This window comes from Mustela erminea, chromosome 14 (assembly GCF_009829155.1).
Source record: "Mustela erminea isolate mMusErm1 chromosome 14, mMusErm1.Pri, whole genome shotgun sequence".
Taxonomy (NCBI): Eukaryota; Metazoa; Chordata; class Mammalia; order Carnivora; family Mustelidae; genus Mustela; species Mustela erminea.
This window is the reverse complement of record NC_045627.1, coordinates 66,315,148-66,335,176: the sequence shown is the minus strand read 5'-3', so window position 1 is coordinate 66,335,176 and position 20,029 is coordinate 66,315,148. Positions and strand designations below refer to the sequence as shown.

At 45.7% G+C, this 20,029-nt stretch overlaps 1 protein-coding gene across 2 annotated transcripts in view; it reads right to left on the bottom strand.

Annotated features, from left to right (window-relative positions):
* WBP1L (WW domain binding protein 1 like) overlaps positions 1–20,029 on the bottom strand; it is a 59,148-nt gene that overhangs the window by 8,393 nt on the left and 30,726 nt on the right. For both annotated transcript variants that reach the window (XM_032313934.1, XM_032313935.1), the window contains exon 2: positions 5,838–5,940. In XM_032313934.1, the coding sequence (XP_032169825.1) occupies positions 5,838–5,940 (103 nt within the window). The remainder of the gene's footprint in view (positions 1–5,837; positions 5,941–20,029) is intronic.

The following is a 20,029-nucleotide window of genomic DNA, read 5'->3' as shown; positions in this document are numbered from 1 at the left end:
ACATGAGCCAAAGACAAATGCTTAACTCACTGTGCCCAGGAATCCTATAATTCCTTCATTTCTAATATACTACAACAAAAGTTTATTTGTGTAGAACAAAACTGAGGGAAAACTAACTTGGAAAAAGAATGGGTCCAGTGGCAAGATGGAGTGTTAGCGCAGGCCAGAAAACACCCTTAATGAGTTGATCCCACTTGATGGAGTTAATGTGGAAAGGCAGAAGGCATTCTCATCTGGGTCCCCACAAAATGGACTCTCTTGAAAGCCATTTTGGTCAAAGTAGTGTCCCACCAAGTTTAAAAGGGATAATACCCAGACTGGTCCCCTATGGAGTCCTACAAACTTTTGATCTTTTCCCTAGATCTTACAAACAAGGTACGAAGTTTAAAAAAGAAAAACCTAATGAAAGAGACACACAAAAGCATACCCTCTTCTTCCCCAAACACACACCTATCCAGAGATTACATTTCCCAATGACAACTTTGAACGTTGTGACCTCATGGTGGGGAGGATTTGTCATGTTAAGCAAAATAGAAAACATATTTTGAAAAACAATTACAGCCCACTGTAGGAACTGAGTCATGTGCCCTGAGTTCACTATAAACTTGGGAAAATACCACTCCCCAAATGGGCAGGAAATTCCTCATTAGGAAGCCAAAGCACACTGTGAATTAGCTCTCCTTCTACCCCACAGGACGGCGGGTGACCTCCCTGGCGTCTTGCAGCGCTTAGAGGAGCTTCTACCATTGCCACTATGGAAAAGGCCCCAATTTGGGAAAAGAAGCCCATGAAAGGCTTACAAGTTCATCTCAAATACTGGACAAGCTTCTTAGAAGCACGACTGTAGATTACTAAAGAGAAAAGGCAGTGACCTGGTTCAGATCACAGCTCACAAAACCACTGCCTAGCTTTGTGACCTTGGTCATTTTGTTTTCACTTCCCTCATCTGTAAAACAGGGAGAATAATGATTTCTACCTTACCAGTCGTTGTGAGGTCCAAATGAGTTAATACTCAGAACCACGCTTGGCGTATGGTAAGTTTCCTAGATTGTTATTACTACTGTTGTTACAGGTGTGACCACAGATGGGAAGGGTTTTCTTTCCATTTCTCTTTAAATTCTCCCCAAAAATACTCCATTAAAAAAGCAAGGATGAGAAACAAGTCCAAGTCTGCTTCTAGGTTCTGTTCTTCGCTAAATTCACTGGAAAACCAGCCCGAGCACTACTGATCAACCTATCCTTGTCCAGAGAAGCCTGGACTTTAACCCAGTGGGTTAAAGCCTGGACCTCTGGAACAGAGGTCCAATCACAGCTTAGAAGAAGGCCCCAGCCTTCCACTTCCCACTCTGCTAAGGGTGGCAAATGTTCTGAGCTTTTGTTATGAGCAGCTCAACAATGCACATCTTAGGATAAGCTAAAAAGAAAAAGTTAGCAGGTGAAAAACAAGTGAATTTGTTCACAGTCTGTTTCATGCCACCTCAGGGGAATTCCACTGCCCAACTAAGGCCCAAACAAGGGAAAACTGGTGCCCGAGCGAAGGTCCCTCAGATTATTTCAGGAGCAGAAATTCCCAGCTCCAAGCTCTCCCTGCACAATGTAGTGTGGTATGTGGAAAGACTCCTAGGATGAGAATCAGGAGATCCAGCTTCAGGTTCTTTGGCCTGAACATGTTGGTGGCTTCTCTCAATTTTGGTTTTCATCTTTGCTCAGCCTGTTCCATGAGGGGCATCCCCAGATGGGAATCAAACACACACAATTGAGACCCTCCACGACCAGGGCCCGTCACCCCTCCACATAGAGTGCTGGAGGGGGTTGCTTTGGAGTGAGGCGCACTGACCCAATCCGTCAGCTGACCCAGGTGAACAGTTCCTTCACACCCCCAGGCCTGACACACGGGGGTGACAGGCATTGTTCACAGGTTTGTGCACGAAGACCTTTCTTGGTGTCTCGCATGTAACAGAGTTCCAAGCACATTAGTACCCTCATCTCCCATTCCTTCCCAGACAAGCCCCATGGCCCCAGGGGAAAGGTCAACATCATGCACACTCTGTTCTTTCCCGTGGGGCCCTGGCCTACTGGGTTCCCTTGCCTGTGAAACCAGTCTACCCTTATTCCTATGTTTAAATCCTATCCACCCTTTAGCGCCCACTTCAGATGCCACCTCTTCCATGCAGCCTGCCTAAACCCTGCCTAGCCAAAGCAAACTGTCCTTCTGAACATTCATAGAAGTTCTGGCGCATATGTTCCACTCTCTACTTTGTCTCACCGGTGGGGCATCTTGTCTTATCTCCTCTCTCTGCTAGGAGTCTCCCTGTTGATGGCAAGGATTATGCTCTCTACACTTACGAACACAGAAGGGGTCACAGCCTCAAGCAGGAGTTTTTCAGAACCGCAAATTCATAGGTCCACCTCAGACCTACTGAATAAAAAACTACGAACAGGACCCAAAGATCCGTGTTTTAATAAGCCCTCCAGGAAATTCAGAGGCTTGCCAAATTTTGAGAACCCCTGGAATAAGGGTTTACTGAATGAATAAATGATTGAATAATGAATTAAAGGACAAGTGCCATAAAAATGTATGGGATAGGGGTACCTGGGTGGCTCAGTGGGTTAAGCCTGTGCCTTCGGCTCAGGTCATGATCGCAGGGTCCTAGGATCAAGCCCGACAACGGGCTCTCTGCTCAGCGGGAGCCTGCTTTCCACTCTCTCTCTCTGCCTGCCTCTCTGCCTACTTGTGATTTCTCTCTCTCTGTCAAATAAATAAATAAAATCTTTTTAAAAATTTTTTAAAAATTAAAAAAATGTATGGAATAACAGTAATGATGATGACCAGCTCTGATAGCCTCAGTGATAAAGCAGGACCTTTGCTTCCCATCTGACGCAGGCCTGGGAATGACTACTGCATTGGTTATGACTAAAAAGACATGGAGAAAGGGAGTCTGGGTAAGTGGTGCGTGTGCATGTGCATGCGCATGCACATGTGAGAAAGTCTTCAGTCTACAGAAGACTCAGCGCCATAGAGGTGAGCACGCTGGTGGAAATGTCTTTTTTGCTTTTATCCCCTGAGGCCATCTCTGTAGGCAACTGTGGTTAAAGAGGTACTCTGACAGAAACTCTGCCAAGGATTTCCTGGCAGAGACTTTATTTTCTTCCAAAGGAAAGAAACAAAAAGAGTAATGCAAAGCCCATTATTTTCACATGTCAGGCAAAGTTTAGAGACAATTTGAGGGAAATGGGTTCAAAGTGACCAAAATTCAGTTCTGATAAGAACTGAAGGGGCTGGGGCGCCTGGGTGGCTCAGTGGGTTAAAGCCTCGGCCTTCTGCTCAGGTCATGATCCTAGGGTCCTGGGATCGAGCCCCTCATTGGGCTCTCTGCTCAGCGGGAGCCTGCTTTCCCCTCTCTCTCTGCCTGCCTCTCTGCCTACTTGTGACCTCTGTCTGTCAAATAAATAAATAAAATCTTAAAAAAAAAGAAATGAAGGGGCTTATCCCAACACTCATCTTCCCTCCTATCCAGCAGAGGTCAAGACCCTGAGGAGGAGGAAAACCAAAGAATTCCGGGGCGGGGTGGCGGGGGGGGGGGAACACTCGCTGGGCATCTCCTGACCAAGAACCCATTTCTGGGCACCAGTGAGGACGGTTTTGCTTTGTCAATGTCCATCCCTCCAGAACTTGGAAAGCATGGTCCACCTCAAAGAATGGCGAGTCTTTCCTCCTCATCCAGACTCTGTTCTCTGGCCTCCTCCTTTCCCTGAGTGATCACAACCAGAGAGAGAATTAGCCACCCAACAGCTCCTCCTATGGCTTTCTTTAAGCCCTTGGGTGAAGTGCCTGGTTCTCAGGCCGCCTCCCTGCCATCTGGGTCTTCCAGGCCCCGCTGCCCGGCCCTGCTGCCCCGCCCCGCCCCTGCCCCGGCGACGGTGACCCAATTCTGGTGGCTACTGAGCCTCTGCCAAAAGCCCAGGAGGCTCTGTCAATCTGAGACGAGGCCATCCGCGACACCATGTTTTTGCAACTGATGCCGCCTGGGCTGGGCCCCAGAAAAACCAACCGCAGCTCTGTGGCTTTCGGGCAGCCCAGCTTCGACTTTTGTTTTAACAAGGGGTGGGAGGGAGAATTGGAGCCCTGCAGTTATCTGCATCTAAAAACATTTAAACACAGTCTGTTCACCTGCTTGGCACTTTGTGTCCTCTAGGAAGTCCCTCCACCTGACCGCTTCTAAAACAGCAACAATCCTGGGTTGCTTACATTCACGGAGGACTGGTATAGACACCCCAAGCCCTGTCTTCTCCTTGCAAAGGGCCTGTACACTTGACTGCCCCTGGATTCCTTGGAAAGGCAGACGAGCCAGTCCTCAGTCCTCGAAAGGGAAGGATAAGGAGGAGGAGAAGTCCTTTTTGGAGGAACCACTCCCACTGGCTACAAGATACATTTACATGCAGAGGGACAGACTGCCCAGCCAAGAGTCTAATTTCTTTCCCATACCAAACAAAAGCCCTTCCAGCTGCCTACTGACCACATCACCAGTGTGCAGGGAGTGGGGAGATCAGAGAGAAAAGGGGGAGAAAGGACAAGGACGACGGGGCCAGGAAAGACACACTTTGACGAACCAGCTCAGTTTGTTTCCGAATGGAGGGAGTGATGAGGGCTTAGAACTATCTAGGGGAAGAAGCTACCATTTCTCCTCTCTACAGACAGGTGTGAGAACCAGCGTGCTGCTGGTCACCTGGGGACTCCCTGACCTAAGGATTCTCCTGTCCTCCCATTCTTTGTCCAGCATTCTGTGGTATCTCATCCAAGCTTCGAGAAGATTAGAGTACAAAGCAAGTTAGTGAACTCCTTGAACCTGGCTGGCTCCCTGAAGACTGTGCTGATGTCACCACCCTTGTGCAAGTCTGAAGGTGCATGTTCATGGCCTCAACCGAACCAGTGGTGAGATGAGGACTGTTTCCACACAGCAGTTAGCTGAGAGTAACAGAGGGAGATACACCGGGGAAGCAAACCTCCAGACATGTCAGCTTGAGCACTGGGGAAGAAACAGAGGGGGCTAAACCTCTATAGTCTGCCTCGTTCCAGGAGGGCTCCGTGAGCAGGGACTTAGGGGAAGGTGATCCCTCTGACAGGGACCAGAAACAGAGGCAGCGCCTTGATGCTCTGTAGGGAATTCTGGAAGCCCTTAATGTTCTTACAAGAAAATGGCATTATAGCTATTTACAAAGACTAGCCTAGCATTCACAGTGGCTTGGCTGCTGTGATCTCTCTTTGCAAAGATGGCAAAGCCTGGGTGTCTGGCCTGGCCCAGGGAAGGATGGGAGATGTCACTGCTCAGCACACACTGGAGGGGGCATCAGAGGGAAGCCCAGGCAGGAGCTTTCTCAGCAGACAGGGTAACTACAGCCTCTTCAGAAGACTCAGACCATATTCGTTAGCAGCCCCCCCCCCCTTTTCTTTTTAAGATTTTATTTATTTATTTGACAGACAGAGATCATAAGTAGGCAGAGAGGCAGGCAGAGAGAGACAGAAGAGGAGGAAGCAGGCTCCCTGCTGAGGAGAGAGACTGATGCGGGGTTCCATCCCAGAACCCTGCGATCATGACCGGAGCCGAAGGCAGAGGCTTTAACCCACTGAGCCACCCAGGCACCCCCATATTCTTCAGTCTTTAGCCCACGAGCACTCCTTCTCTACAGAGCAGCTGCTTCCAGACCCAGCAACAGATTTGACTCACAACCTGTCCCGGAGAGGAGAAAAGGTGCCCAGCCCACTGCTTCCCAATGAACAGAGCCAGTAACCGGTAGGACCCTGGGGTGCCGAGACCCCCGGGGGGGCAAGGACTTACACCAGAGTTCATAGTAGTAGTTGCAGCACTGAGACTGTCCACAGCAGTGTCCTGTGTCACAAATGTAGCTCTGATTGTTGGTACCCACACAGGTTTCCTTATCCTTAAAAAAAAATAAAAAATAAAAAATTAGCATATGAAACTATGGCTTTTATTATGTTTTTTAAAGATTTTCTTTATTTATTTGAGAGAGAAAGAGTGAGAGAGAGCATGAGAGGGGAGAAGGTCAGAGGGAGAAGCAGACTCCCCATGGAGCTGGGAGCCCTACGCGGGTCCTGATCCCAGGACTCAAGGATCGTGACCTAGGCCAAAGGCAGTCGCTTAACCAACTGAGCCACCCAGGCGCCCGAAACTATAGCTTTTAAACGCCACTTTTCCTCTCATCCCTTTCTTGCTGGTTATCTGCCCACCCTCCACCAAGACGGTCCAAACCAATGTTCATTCTGTGAAGGGAAAAAAAAAAATTTGAACCCAAAACAACAGCAGATTGAAGAAAACAACAAAGGTTCATGAAAGGGGGAAGAGGATTCCGCACACAAAGACGACTGGTAAGAGCAAAGTTTTCCTCAGACAGGAAACAGATGCCTCACTTTCTTTACGTCCAAGCAGAAACACTCCATGCCCCGGTGTTCCACTCAGCCGGTAAAAAGATGCTGGTTCCCGTGTAATTAGCAGTACGCTTTAAATAAAACCAGCTTTTCTGTGAAAGTTCCTGGAACAATTAACGCAGTACATATTCTAGGATTAGCATCGAGTCAGTCTTCCTGTCCTTCAAAACACACACTGGTCAAGGTGAATTACAGTGTGATTCCAAAGAGGGCCGAGATAACTTGCCAGCAAAATTCTTCACTCTTAAGAAAAGGGGCGAACTGCCCAGCTGACCTCATCTGATCTCAATTTGCTAGATAATTTTTTGCTTATCAAATGATCTTGACTGAACCTAGGATTCACACTGTGCCTTGTCAGGGACAGTTCCAGAACAGGCACTGCTGAGTAACCGCCCCCACAGTCCGCTAAATTCTATTCACACCCCTGGGGGGATGAGGGTGGGGGGTGAAGACGTCTTTCGACATTTCACATTTAAGAAATGAGATAGCCCACCGGCCAACCTGAACTTCAGCCCCAGGTGTACTGTGGACCCCACCATGTTCGCTGAGACCTCTAAGTCAAGAGCTCCATCTGGCTTTCAACGTTTATTCTAAGCCAAAAACACTAATCCATTTACTGGACGTGCTGTCTTTGTGCCAAGCACTGTGTTGGGGTATGTGGGATAAAAAGATGAATAAGTCATTGTCCGCACCCTCAAGAAGCCTGGGGCTAAGAAACGGGGGGGGGGGGGGGGGGGGGTAGCAAAAACAAAAAAACCCTGCTCAGCAGAGAAACTAAAACCACAGCATTGTATTTGCTGCTACTCAGGCTGACCCTGCCCACAGCGTACATCCGGGCGGACGCCTGCCAGTGGAAACTTAAGTCACACGGTCAGTTCCTCCTCTCTGGGCCTTGCTTTACACTCCACTGTCTACTTGGCCAAGGGTATAAACAAGGCACTCCAGCAACCAGCTACAGGGCTAAGGCTGGGCAGAGACCGTTCAGGTGCCTGACGTCACAGAGAGAGGACAAGGTAGAGGGCACAGCTAAAGACCAGATCCTGGGCTCAGTGCCCGTCTCCGCCACACAGGCTCAGGTGTTTCCTGGTCTTTAAGGGCCTTATGGCCTTGTGGAAAGGGATTTGGGAAGAAGGAAACACGGTAAAGGTGTCTGAAAGCTCTGACAGTGAGGGTTTCACAACACTACCAACAGAGTTCCCCCCATCTCTGCCTTCCCACGTCCACCGTAAGCACGAAGGAGGTGCCGGGCAGTGGGGGGAGAGGTTGCAGGAGAGGGGAGGCCTGCCCCGTCGGAGGTCTCCTCTGAGGCCTGGTGCACGTGGAGAAAGCAGATCTGGGCTCAATTCTTTTGCTAGAACACACCCTCCCTGACTTCAGAGCAAAACACTGCTTTCATAAGGACATCAAAAAGTTTCTCCCAAGTTTACCAGGCCCCGAAATGCCATTCTTTTGGCACTGACTCTCAAGAGCACAGTTCAAAGTGTCCACATAGTTTCTAAAAGGGGCTGTGCTGCCCACACTCCAACACATGAAAGAATCCAGTGACACTTCTGCCTCGGGGAAATTCGCCAGATGAGGTCCAGGCTCTGAACACAGGGCAGCCAACTGGTCCTAAGTGAAGCGTGGAATGGAACGCGTTTGAAATCTAAACAAGTGGTATCCTCATGACCCTACTGGTGTCAGCTTTTCTCTCAGCTTTTCCATCCCCTGGCACAGAAGTCTGGTCTACACAGGATCCCGCTCTTTTTCCCATCTCTGCCTCCACTTCCCTAGGGAGAGCTGAACTCCAGAAGCATTATTTAATCCAGTGTTCCTCAAACGCTTGTACCCAGTAAATCTCGACCCCTGTTCTTCTTCCCCTGCCCCTCGACAGAGTACGCAGACTGCCTGGGATGGTCTTGGTGATGGAAACTGTTGTTCTCTGTCACAGGAGAAAGGAAAGCAGGTGGGCGGTTAAGGAAGACAAAAAGTGGACTCATGCACCTTTAGCAAGGAAGGAATGTTGGCGCAGGAGGGTAAGTGAGATGTGAGTCCCAAGGTAAGTTCCTCCAGAAATCTGCCTGTAGGAAAGGAAAATCCCGGAGCCTAGGGTTTGGCCCTGGATCTCTTGGGTTTGGTCTTCACTACAGAGAACTAGGACCTGGACACAAGGGCCCTAGGAGGAGTTAAAGATGCTTTCCCACGTCTCCTTCAATCCTAAGTCTTTATTAGCCTACCCACCTCCCATCCCCTTCCACAGCAGCCTTGGGTTAACATAAGGGCTCCTGAAATCTGTCTCCTCTCACTCAAAGAGACAGCAAAGAACAGCGGTGTGCAAATGCTGCCTGGTGCCCTTCCAGCCTTCTCTGTAGGGAAGGAGCTAATCCCGGATCACCCAGAAGACTCTCAAAGACCTCCAAGACCAATGTGAGGAAGACACAGGTTAAGAGTCAGGTTGAGAGTCCGGGTCTAAAGCACAGGTCTCACACTGGGCTAATTGAATTAACTGTGTGAACTTGGGTCAGTTACTTAACTTCTCTGAGCTCTTAATATCAATGTTATACTGTGAACCATTATTGCTGGGCATGAAAGACCATCTAAACAGCCCTTTGCATTCACTTAGAACTATTTCGGAAGAGTCAAGTTCACTGACAATGTGGGTTGCTCCAGACACATGAAGAACAGAAAAAGCAACCGGAGAGAATGGAATGGATAAAGGTCAAATATGAAATATTCTCAGCACCTTTTAGGAAGGTGATTATTCTCTGCCTTGCCTCCAAGCATCTTCAAGCACTTTACACACATTACGTTGTTCAGCCCAAGTCTTGAAGAGGGGGCAGTAAATATCCCTCCCACACCCTCTCCAGAAAGTGAACCAAGAAATGAATTGCACTCTCCCTATGGGCAGGAGCTCTGTCTCCTCACCTATCTCCCCCACTCCCAATACAAGCACGGGGCTTGGTGCATAATGGTTTGCTAACAAAACATTGGCTATTCAAGCTGGGGGTGAATAATGCAGCTTATGTGGACTGAGCACCTGTTATGCCAGGCACTGTTCTAAATGCCTTACATCTATTCCTTAATCTTAACTTGAAAACAAGTTATGAAGTGGGCAGTCTCAGGGAATAGAGGCCAAGAGAGGCTGAGTAACTTGCCTAAGATCACACAGCTAGGGAGTGTTTCGAGCTCTTTCACTTGGCCCCAGAGCCTGGGCTTTTACTAGTAAGCTTTAGCTGCCTTGGTTGAGGTTACACTCCTTCAGCTTCTTTTTATACTTCAGTTGCAGTAAATTCCCTGAAAACCCCAAACCAAACAAAATCAACATTTGTCTTTGAAGGATGCCCTTGTGGAGCTCTTTGACTTTTTGGGAAGAGTAGCCTTCACCTCCTACTTGGCAGAGAGGACGGGCAACGTGCTCAGGGCGCCTTCCTTTTTTGCTCGAAAGGTGGTTTATTCATATACTAATTTTTTGAAAAGCAGAATGCTGTTTCATCCCAGTGTGGAATGTGGCCACAACGGTCATGATTTCTGTCCTCATGGAGCTTGCAGTCTAGTGAAAGACTGATAAAGCAATCACGCAGATAAAACTACAACTAGAAAGAGAAAAACACATGGTTTGGTAAGAGTTTACAAGAGATTAAGACCCAGGAGTTAGTCATGAAGTTGGTCCAGAAAGCTTCTGTGACAAAGGTAACCTTGAATGGAGATCACCAACATGGCTGGAAAATTAGTAACCAGGGAAGAGGGATGGGGAGAACATTCTAGGTAAAGGAGAAGGTACAAGCAGAGACGTTTAACTAAAAGGACATTGCAGAAGAAGTAGGTAGGGAAGTTAGGTAAGTGGGGACCCATCTGTGCAGGGAGGTGATGAGATCAGATCTGCATTTTAAGGACAGCTCCTTCCCAGCAATGTTTTCATTTGCATAAAATTGCACAGCCAAAAAATTGTTAGAAATGTAGAACTTGTCATAAAGAAACCGTGTGAAACACGTGCTCTCATGCTGAGGTCTCTCATCTCAAGAACGATGGTGGCAATGACCATCAGCTGCCTCGTTTGTTATAGCTATGCGTCTTCAGCCCAGATTTCCCAGCAACTGGCTCTGAAATACAGGGCACACATGGTCCTCAAACAAAAAGCACAGGCACAAAGGAGAACCAAGCAAGACCAACACTGAACTAGAAAGAACATTTTTACAACGGAAAAGGATGAAGAGTATACCTTTTGCACATATGTAAAAAATCATCTCATCTCTTGTGGCAGCATCCACTGTGGGACCAACAGCACTTTCCTCAATAGTTTCCATCTCTTAGAGTTGCTGTTCTCAGCTAAGTCACTGTAAAGGTCAATTAATCAGTATAAGAACTTTCCAAGCACCAGCATAAAGAGAGACACTGGGCAATAACGGTTCCCCAAGGATGGTTTTAATTTGCCAATTTATGGGGTTGGAAAACCCTGCTAGTAACTGGCAACAGCATCTTCATGTCCTTAGGAAAGCACCGAAGTTTTAAAGTCTGAAACTAAAAAATAGGAAAACTGAAATTGTTCACAGGTGTTAAAGTACAGGACACTATCTTGGCTACAGGGTATGAATGAGTTGGGAGAACTACTTTTGGCTTTCCCTACAGGGAGAAGGAACAGTTTCTTTCTTTAAGATTTTATTTCTTCATTTGAGAGAAAGAGAGTGAGAGAGAAAGAGCACGATTTGGGGGAGTGGCAGAGGGAGAAGCAGACTCCCCACTGAGCAGAGAGCCTGATGTGGGGCCCAGATCCCAGGACCGTGGGATCATGACCTGAGCCAAAGGCAGATGCTTAACCAACTGAGCCACTGGTGTCCCGAGAAGCAACAATTTCTAATCAAAATGTCCAATTCCACAAATTAAAGAACAAATATGTATTGATATCCCTCCCCACATGCCAGGCACTGTCCTAGATGCTATAGCTGCAGCAATGAGCAAGGGATTCTGGGAGAAGAGATCCTGCTTCCATGGCAGGAGAGCTAGGTTGGTAACTTTAAAAATTCTTCTTTGTCAAAATTCCTATAAATAGTGGCTTTATAACAATATCCTTTTAATTACACAGCTGAGCTAGCAAGAAAGTAAGGAAAAGCCCAAGGGCTCATAAATGTTGGGGGGAACTAGAAAGTAAAGTGGTAAATGAGGTCAGGCTTTTTCAGTTGCCCTGGAAAAGGAGGCTGTTTATTGCTCTTGGGCCCACCTGAAAACAAGGAAATTGGAAACTGGAAATGACATATACAATTGGAAATGATATATTCAATGACAACCCTCAAAAAGACAGAGAAGGCTAGGAAAAAATTAGCCTGTTGGCACATGGTGACAATAAGAAACCTCTAAACTGAGAGGGAAAAAACCATCTGCTTTAATAGTCCACAACCATAGGTCTTTCCATAAGCTAATTTGAGATCTGAATTGTATTACTACATGGTCTAAAAATCCTCAAGGCAAAAACTGAACACAAAAAGTGGTTTCAGGCTTGCAATGACCCTGTGATATCTGGCAAAAGAAATACAAAACTCTGAGGAGACCTACCCTCAATCAGGGTACTGATTCCCATAAATAAAGCTCTGTTGAAGATGAGCTCACAACAGAAAATACAAAAACTTATGCAGAAATAAGTAATGGTGAACAAGACTTGGGAAATTCAATGAAAGCAGGTTAAGACTCTTGGAAAAAAACTTAATAAAACGATCAGATAAGCTATAATATATAAATGTGTATCAAATTATTGAAACCAAAAAGAAAGAATACAAAATATGAGACATGAACATACTGAAGAAAACAGCGACTGAGCAGATTGGGGGAAAAATGTATAGAAAAATCATTATTGAAATTTAGAAACTCGAAAGATTGGTTACACAGAGATCAGACCAAGTTAAAGAGAGAATTGTTGAACTGGGACACAGATCTGAGAAAATTACTCAGCAAAGGGCTTATACCAATTAAAAGACATAGAAATGGAAAATGAGAATAAGAAGAAGAATACAGAGGAGATGTGATATTTAAAGAGACAGCTGAAAATTTCCCAGAGCTGATTAAAGATGTGGAATTTTCAGACAATAATAATAAACTCATACAGGGGCACACTGTTTGAAACTACAGAACAACACCAAATGATCCTAAACATGTTCAAGTGGGGAAGACTGAAAATTAACATTAAAATAGTAATAATCTCTATGAAAATATAAAACAGGATAATAGGACGAAAGGTTTTATTTTTTTTTTTTTAAGATTTATTTATTTGACAGAGATCACAAGTAGGCAGAGAAGCAGGCAGAGAGAGAGAGAGAAGGAAGCAGGCTCCCTGCTGAGCAGGGAACCCGATGTGGGGCTCGATCCCAGGATCCTGGGATCATGACCTGAGCTGAAGGCAGAGGCTTAACCCACTGAGCCACCCAGGCGCCCAAGGACGAGAGATTTTAGATGGAACAGTCAGGAAAGGCCTCCCTGGGAAGGGGAAGGTGACATGAGTGGAGCTCTGAGTGATGAGAAGGAGCCAGATTAAGGAGACTATAGGAACAGTGTTCCAGGCAGAGGGAATGTCAAGGGCAGGCAAAGATACCAATACAGGAATGAGCTTGGTGTGCTCCAGGAAAAGAAAGAAGGCTAGTGCAGCTGAGTACACCGAATCTCAGGGAGAGTAGTATGAAAACCATCACTGAGAATTTGGAAGAGGCCACGCCTCGTACACCTTGCGTAACAGTTAAAACATAGTAACTTACAAATTCATTGTTGGCTCTAATGTTGCTGGATATATGAATAATACCAAAATATTTTTGCAACTCTAAGATTACGTTTCAACTTGGGACTCCCCCCTCTCTTTTTTTTATCTCCTTGCTTTGTGACTGCTACTACAAATAAGTAACAAGAGCAACTCTCCTTTCAGTCTTGAACCAGGAATGGCTTTCCAGAAAGTAGACCAAATTCTAGCACTATATATCTACTGAACCAGAGTGCTATCTGATTTTGTAATACTCTATAACCAAAGGGCTTCATAAACCAGATAAATCTGAAATGGCTAAATGAGAAAAGATAGCAAGCAACCTTAATTTAGAATCAGCTACTTTCTATCCTATCTTAGAATCTTCCAATTCTGAAAATGCAGCACTTTCAGTCCCAGGTTCTTAAAAAAAAAAAAAAAATTGTAGGGACACCTGGGTGGCTCAAGTGGGTTAAAGCCTCTGCCTTCGGCTCAGGTTATGGTCTCAGGGTCCTGATGCGAGAGCCCCGAATCCTAACACTATTGGGCTCTCTGCTCAGCAGGGAGCCTGCTTCCCTTTCTCTCTCTGCCTGCCTCTCTGCCTACTTGTGATCTCTATCAAATAAATAAATAAAATCTTTAAAAAAAATCTGTAGGTGATCATAAAAAACATTCTTTAAGTTTTTGTGGATTTACACCTGCATTTTTACAATAAGATAGTTAATATCAGTTTTTCCCTAATACTAATGATTTTAAGCTGTTTGAAGGGCTGAGGAAATAAGTAGATTCGTTCAAGGGCACACATTTTGAATTGGATGTAAAAAAGATTACAGAGAGTTGGGGGGTGAAGGAAAGTAAATTCAGGCAGAGAGAAACGATCCCGCAGGAGTCCTAAACTATTGTTTCCTACAGGTTCGTCTAATCTCCCTTTTTATTTATGATAGGGAGTGTCGCACACTACTTCTGTATCCTTCACAATATAAACTATACATGACAATTACTCCTTTAATCTTTCTTACCTAAAAGAGCTCTGTTTCATCCTTTCTGATAAAGGGCAAGTCATTGCTAAATTAACCAAGACTCTGCTTTCTATGCACTGGGATATTAGGAATGAATTTTTATGCTGTTTGGTTGAGTTCAGTAATTTTCCTAGAGGACAGTCAGGCAGGCAGTTTCCCCTAAACAAGCCAATAAATCTAATCTGATAAGATTCAGCCTCATCCCTCACATATGGTAGCATGTTTTACCCCTAGGAGCTCTAGCCTCCAGTTCCCTGGGCTAGAGAATACCCAGTCTCCCTCCCTCTAGGGGTGAAGTACCTCGAAGGGTAAAGCCAAAGACTGAAGCCAGTAACACTGGAGAAAAGTCTAGAACCAATGCAGGCAGCTGCAGCTTCAGGATGTGTGTACTGTGGAAGGGGAGTCCCGGGGACCCCTGCTGTAGCAGCGGCAAGGGTCCATTGACTTCCGCCTATGAGGGTCTCATGGAACAATTCTGTCTGGGGACTCCCAAAGATTGGTATACCCCACGGGGTGAGGAAGGGCAACAGTGAATCAGAATCAATCATGGCATCCCACAAACAGTGAATTTGCCCCAAGGAAGCAATGAACACACTTTGATAATAAACACAACAAAATAGAGACATGTTTCCGGAAGTATGGTCCGTGGGCCCAAAAATCACCCAGTGTATTTAAGAATGTAGGTTAAGAACTTCCATGGCGGGGACGCCTGGGTGCCTCAGTTGGTTAAGCAACTGCCTTCAGCTCAGGTCATGATCCTGGAGTCCCAGGATCAGCTCCTGCATCGGGCTCCCTGCTCCGGAGTCTGCTTCTCCCTCTGACCCTCCCACTTCTCATGCTCTCTCTCTCTCTCATTCTCTCTCACAAATAAATAAAATCTTAAAAAAAAAAAAAGAACTTCCACAGGTTCGGCTTACATATATTGAAGTTTGAGAACCACCGCCCCAGATTTATAAAAATGTACAATATACATAGTTCTTCCCTCTAAAAGTGGAATGCTCTAATGTTCTTTTTCTAGAATCCCAAACATATCCCAAAAGTTACCCCTAAGAGTAGCCACTTAGAATCAAGGCCTATACAATGAGTCAAATGCTTTCTGCTTCACTTCATTAAAAAGTACATGTAATAGATCATAAACATACACTTAAAAAAAAAACAAGTCAGGGGGCGCCTGGGTGGCTCAGTGGGTTAAAGCCTCTGCCTTCGGCTCAGGTCATGATCCCAGAGTCCTGGGATCGAGCCCCGCATCAGGCTCTCTGCTCAGCAGGAAGCCTGCTTCCCTTCCTCTCTCTCTGCCTGCCTCTCTGCCTACTTGTGATCTCTGTCTGTCGATTAAATAAATAAAATCTTAAAAAAAAAAAAAAGTCAGGTACGCTTGTACCCACACTAGTACTGCTGCATTGCAAACTGGATCCTCATTAAACAGCCCCCAAACAGAGCAGCCCAAAAAAAAAAAAATTAAAATCCATTTCCTGTGTTACCCTTAGGAACCTGAATAACAAACTCAGAAAAAGCCACTTGACCCTGGTAGGAAAATCCCAGAGCACAGATCGGAAGTTGCAACATATTCCATGGTTTTATTAAAGGCTACTCGTTGATGTCCTCGCACATGCAGACCTGTGAGGTCTTGCTGGCTACAGCAGCTCTGGACAATGGGTAAATGTGCCATTCTTTAACCCCTGGACACTTAGAAGGAAAAGCAGTCCTGCCTCGAGGTATCCCCAGCAATCCCTCATCACTGGCCTCTTCTCCCCCAGAATAAATGCACTGAGAAGTACGGCATCTTCAGCAAGGGCCAGTGCAGAGAGCTAAGGGGCAAGATATCACCACTCAACAGAGCAGGTGACACTCAGGCAGAGAAGGAGGGTGATTCAACTGACTATCATGTGGTTATAGTTGGTCCCATGAGGGCAGGTTCTTTCCTTCCTAATTGTATCAGCGTGTCTCCTGCCTGAAAGCAGGGATTGCCAACTGGTGGCCCTCAGACCACAATGGGCCCACTAATGAGTTCTATGCCCACATGGTAACTTTGTTTTTCAAATTTTTTTTAAGATTTTATTTATTTATTTGAGAGAGAGACAGTGAGAGAGAGCATGAGAGAGGAGAAGGTCAGAGGGAGAAGCAGACTCCCCACAGAGCAGGGAGCCCGATGCGGGACTCGATCCCAGGACTCTGGGATCATGATCTGAGCTGAAGGCAGTCGCCCAACCAACTGAGCCACCCAGATGCCCTGTTCTTCAATTTTTTAAAATGATTTATTTATTTATTCATTAAAGAAAGAGCAAGAGACAGGGAGGGAGGGGGCAGAGGGAAAGGGAGAGAGAGAATCCCAAGCAGACTCCCCACCAACTGCGGAGCCCAACATGGGGCTCAATACCGGACTCTGAGATCATGACCTGAGCCAAAATCAGGAGTCAGACACTTAACTGACTGAGCCACCCAGGCACCTCTGTTTTTCAATTTTTTAAAAAATGGAATCAACGGGGGCACCTGGGTGGTGTGGTCAGTTAAGTGACCAACTCTTGGTTTTAGCTCAGGTCCTGATCTCAGGACTGTGAGATGGAATCCTGCTCAGGCTCTTGACTCTCTCTCTCTCTCCCCCTCTGCCCCGCCCATTCACTTATACCCTCTCTATCTGTCTCTCTCTAAAACAAACAAACCTTTAAAAATAAAAATGGAATTAATGGTCATTTTTTTTTTAACCAGCAAAACCAGGTTTATTCAAGCAGAGTGGAAAATTATAACTCAAGACAAGCAAGCTACAGCAGAGCCCCTGGCAAGCCCCTAGCTGTCAACATTTTCAAACAAAAAGGAATCATACAGAAATCAGATTTCCAGCTTCTCTTGCAAATTCCGGGCCCACATTCCCTTAGCAGCATATCAGGCTGGCTCACAGATGTACACAGGCTCTGGCCTCACCTCACGCACCACCCACCCCCATCAACAATCCCTGCTGTCCATGAAGTCCATCTGCTTCACTCAAGCTGTCACGGCCTGGCTCCTGTGGGCATCTGATTAGCTCCTCCTGCTCTCAAGTTCAGTAACAGAGGTCCATGCCCTCACCTTGAGGTTAAGGCGAGCTGCAGAGACCCAAACATCAATAGCAGACGTGCACCTTCCGTACTGGGGCTCAAGCAACACACTGCACAAGACATGTAAACAGAGACCGGACAAAGAGGAGGGCCCCTCTTCGCTGCACGAGAAGAACAGCTCTGGACAATCCGGAAAACAAACCTCTTGCCACAACACTCAACAGGCTGCAGAAAACCCAGTTCTTCCCAGGATCTGTGTTTACCAAGCACTTGGCTGGGCATTTTCCCTTATGTTAAGTTTTTCCCACAGAAACCAAGGAAAGCAAGGCCCAGAGTGGCCAGATAGCTAGAACAAGTTGTCTAGACCTAAAGCCCAAATCGCACTGGAAAGTACTGAATGCTTAGGGGTTATCCTAAACTTTCATGCTAGATGCTGAGGGGCACAAAAATGACAGAGAAGATATGGACTTGGCCTTTGAGGAACCCTGTAACAACCAAATTGCTAGGCTAAAAAAAAAAAAAAAAGTTGATGTTTCAGCTCTTGTTGCTGAAAATCTTCCTGAAATATTCAGGTTTATTGTGTGCCTTAATTAAGTACCATCTGATTAACAGGATTCATTCTTTTTTTAATGACTTATAACGTGGCAAAGCCTCAGGATCATAGTTTGGAGCACTGATGATAGGCACACGACACTCACTATTAAAGTAATATACATAAAACACACATTTATATAGGACTCTCAAGGTTTTCAAGCTTCTTTAATGGGCAGCCTCTCATTTGAGCCTACCAGCCAGCACCTGCAAGAGGTCAGAAGGGCTAGGACCCTCGTCTTACAGATAAGGAACTGCCATGTAGTCCAAAGCTAAGAATGACAGACTCCGGACGGTGGACGCCCTGGCCTTCTGACTTTGGGGTCAGTATTCTTTCTAGGACTGGGTTCTAGCTCATCAAAGTCTTTGCTAAATCTTAAAAATGGCTCTTGCTCAAATAAAATACTCACTTCTCTGCCTGGAAAGAAGTATGGCCTTCATAGATATTTGAAATATGGAAGGTACCTGTAGACTTATCACTGATATGCTTTAAAAGAGACTCACCACAGTTTCATTTGACAGAGAAGAGAACATGTGGGATCACAGAGATCATCCTTGCTTTAAGCAAAATTCTAAATTTAACCCCATTTTTTTTCTCAGAAGTTCCAGCCCACTGCAGCAGGCTTTTGTTGGGAGCAAAAGAAATAATAACAGGACTTGTCGTGCCTGCTGTCTGTCTGGAGAACAGAGATTTACTGCCAGTAAAAAGTTCGACACTGTTCAAGGAAACTATTTACTATTTACTTCTACCTGGGACAAAGTGTCACAATAAAAATGGTCTCCCTGGGCATGTGATGTAATGGGCACCGGGTGTTATACAAGACTGATGAATCACGAACTCCACCTCTGAAGCTAGTAATACACTATATGTTAATTTACTGAATTTAAATATATTTTAAAAATAAAATGTATTTTGTAAACGATAACAAACTCCGATATCTACACTACAGAAACTTACTAGCACGGCATTAAGCAAAAATACAGTAGAAAAAAGGAGTTACATATCAAAGATAATGCTCTTAATATTATGAGTAGTCTTTTCCATCTGTCTTGCATCGGGATACACACACTTTATTGTCCATACCCTGCCTATAAAGTTAGAAAAAATTACTAAGCTTATCACAAATTGACTGAATACTGCTAAATACTAGGGGTGCCTGGGTGGCTTAGTCAGTAAGCCCCTGTCTTTGGCTCAGGTTGTCATTCCAGGGTCCTAGAATTGAGCCCCAAGCCAGGGTCCCTGGTCAGGGAGGAGTCTGCTTCTCTCTCTCCCTCTGCCCCAACCTCCCTGCTCGTGCTCTTTTGCTCTAATAAATAGATACAGATAAATATAAAATAAAGGACTCCCCGGTAACAGATACAAGATTTAAAAAAAAAAATCTTCAGAATCCAGAAGCTATGTCTCCAAAGGACTCTGAGTAACTTAAAGAACTTTCTGAACTCTAAGACATGACATTTAGAGATGAAAGGAGGGGCGCCTGGGTGGCTCAGTCAGTTAAGCATCTGATTTTGGCTCAGGTCATGATCTCAGGGTCCTGCGATCCCAGATCAGATTCCGCATTCAGCAGGGAGTTCGCTTCTCCCTCTCTCTCTGCCCCTCTACCACCATCCCCATCCCCATTCATGCTCGCTCTCTCTCTCTCTTTCTCTCATGCTGTCTCTCAAATAAATGAATAAAATCTTTAAAAAATATAAAGATTATGGGGCGCCTGGGTGGCTCAGTGGGTTAAAGCCTCTGTGTTCGGCTTAGGTCATGATCTCAGAGTCCTGGAATGGAGCCCTGCATCCAGCTCTCTGCTCAGCGGGGAGCCTGCTTCCTCCCTCTCTCTCTGCCTGCCTCTCTGCCTACTTGTGATCTCTGTCTGTCAAATAAACAAATAAAATCTTAAAAATATATATATAGGGGCGCCTGGGTGGCTCAGTGTGTTAAATCCTCTGCCTTTGGTTCAGGTCATGATCCCAGAGTCCTGGGATCGAGCCCCACATCAGGCTCTCTGCTCAGCAGGGAGCCTGCTTCCTCCTCTCTCTCTGCCTGCCTCCCTGCTACTTGTGATCTCTGTCTGTCAAATAAATAAACAAAATCTTAAAAAAAAAAAAGATTTAAAAATATATATATATATATTATATACATAGAGAGAGAGAGAGAGATTAAAGGAGACACCTGCTGACTTAGAAAAAGGGGAATTTACTTTATCAGAGATAGAGTACAACAGACCCCAGTCCCAGCAGTAGGCACTTGGCTTAAAAT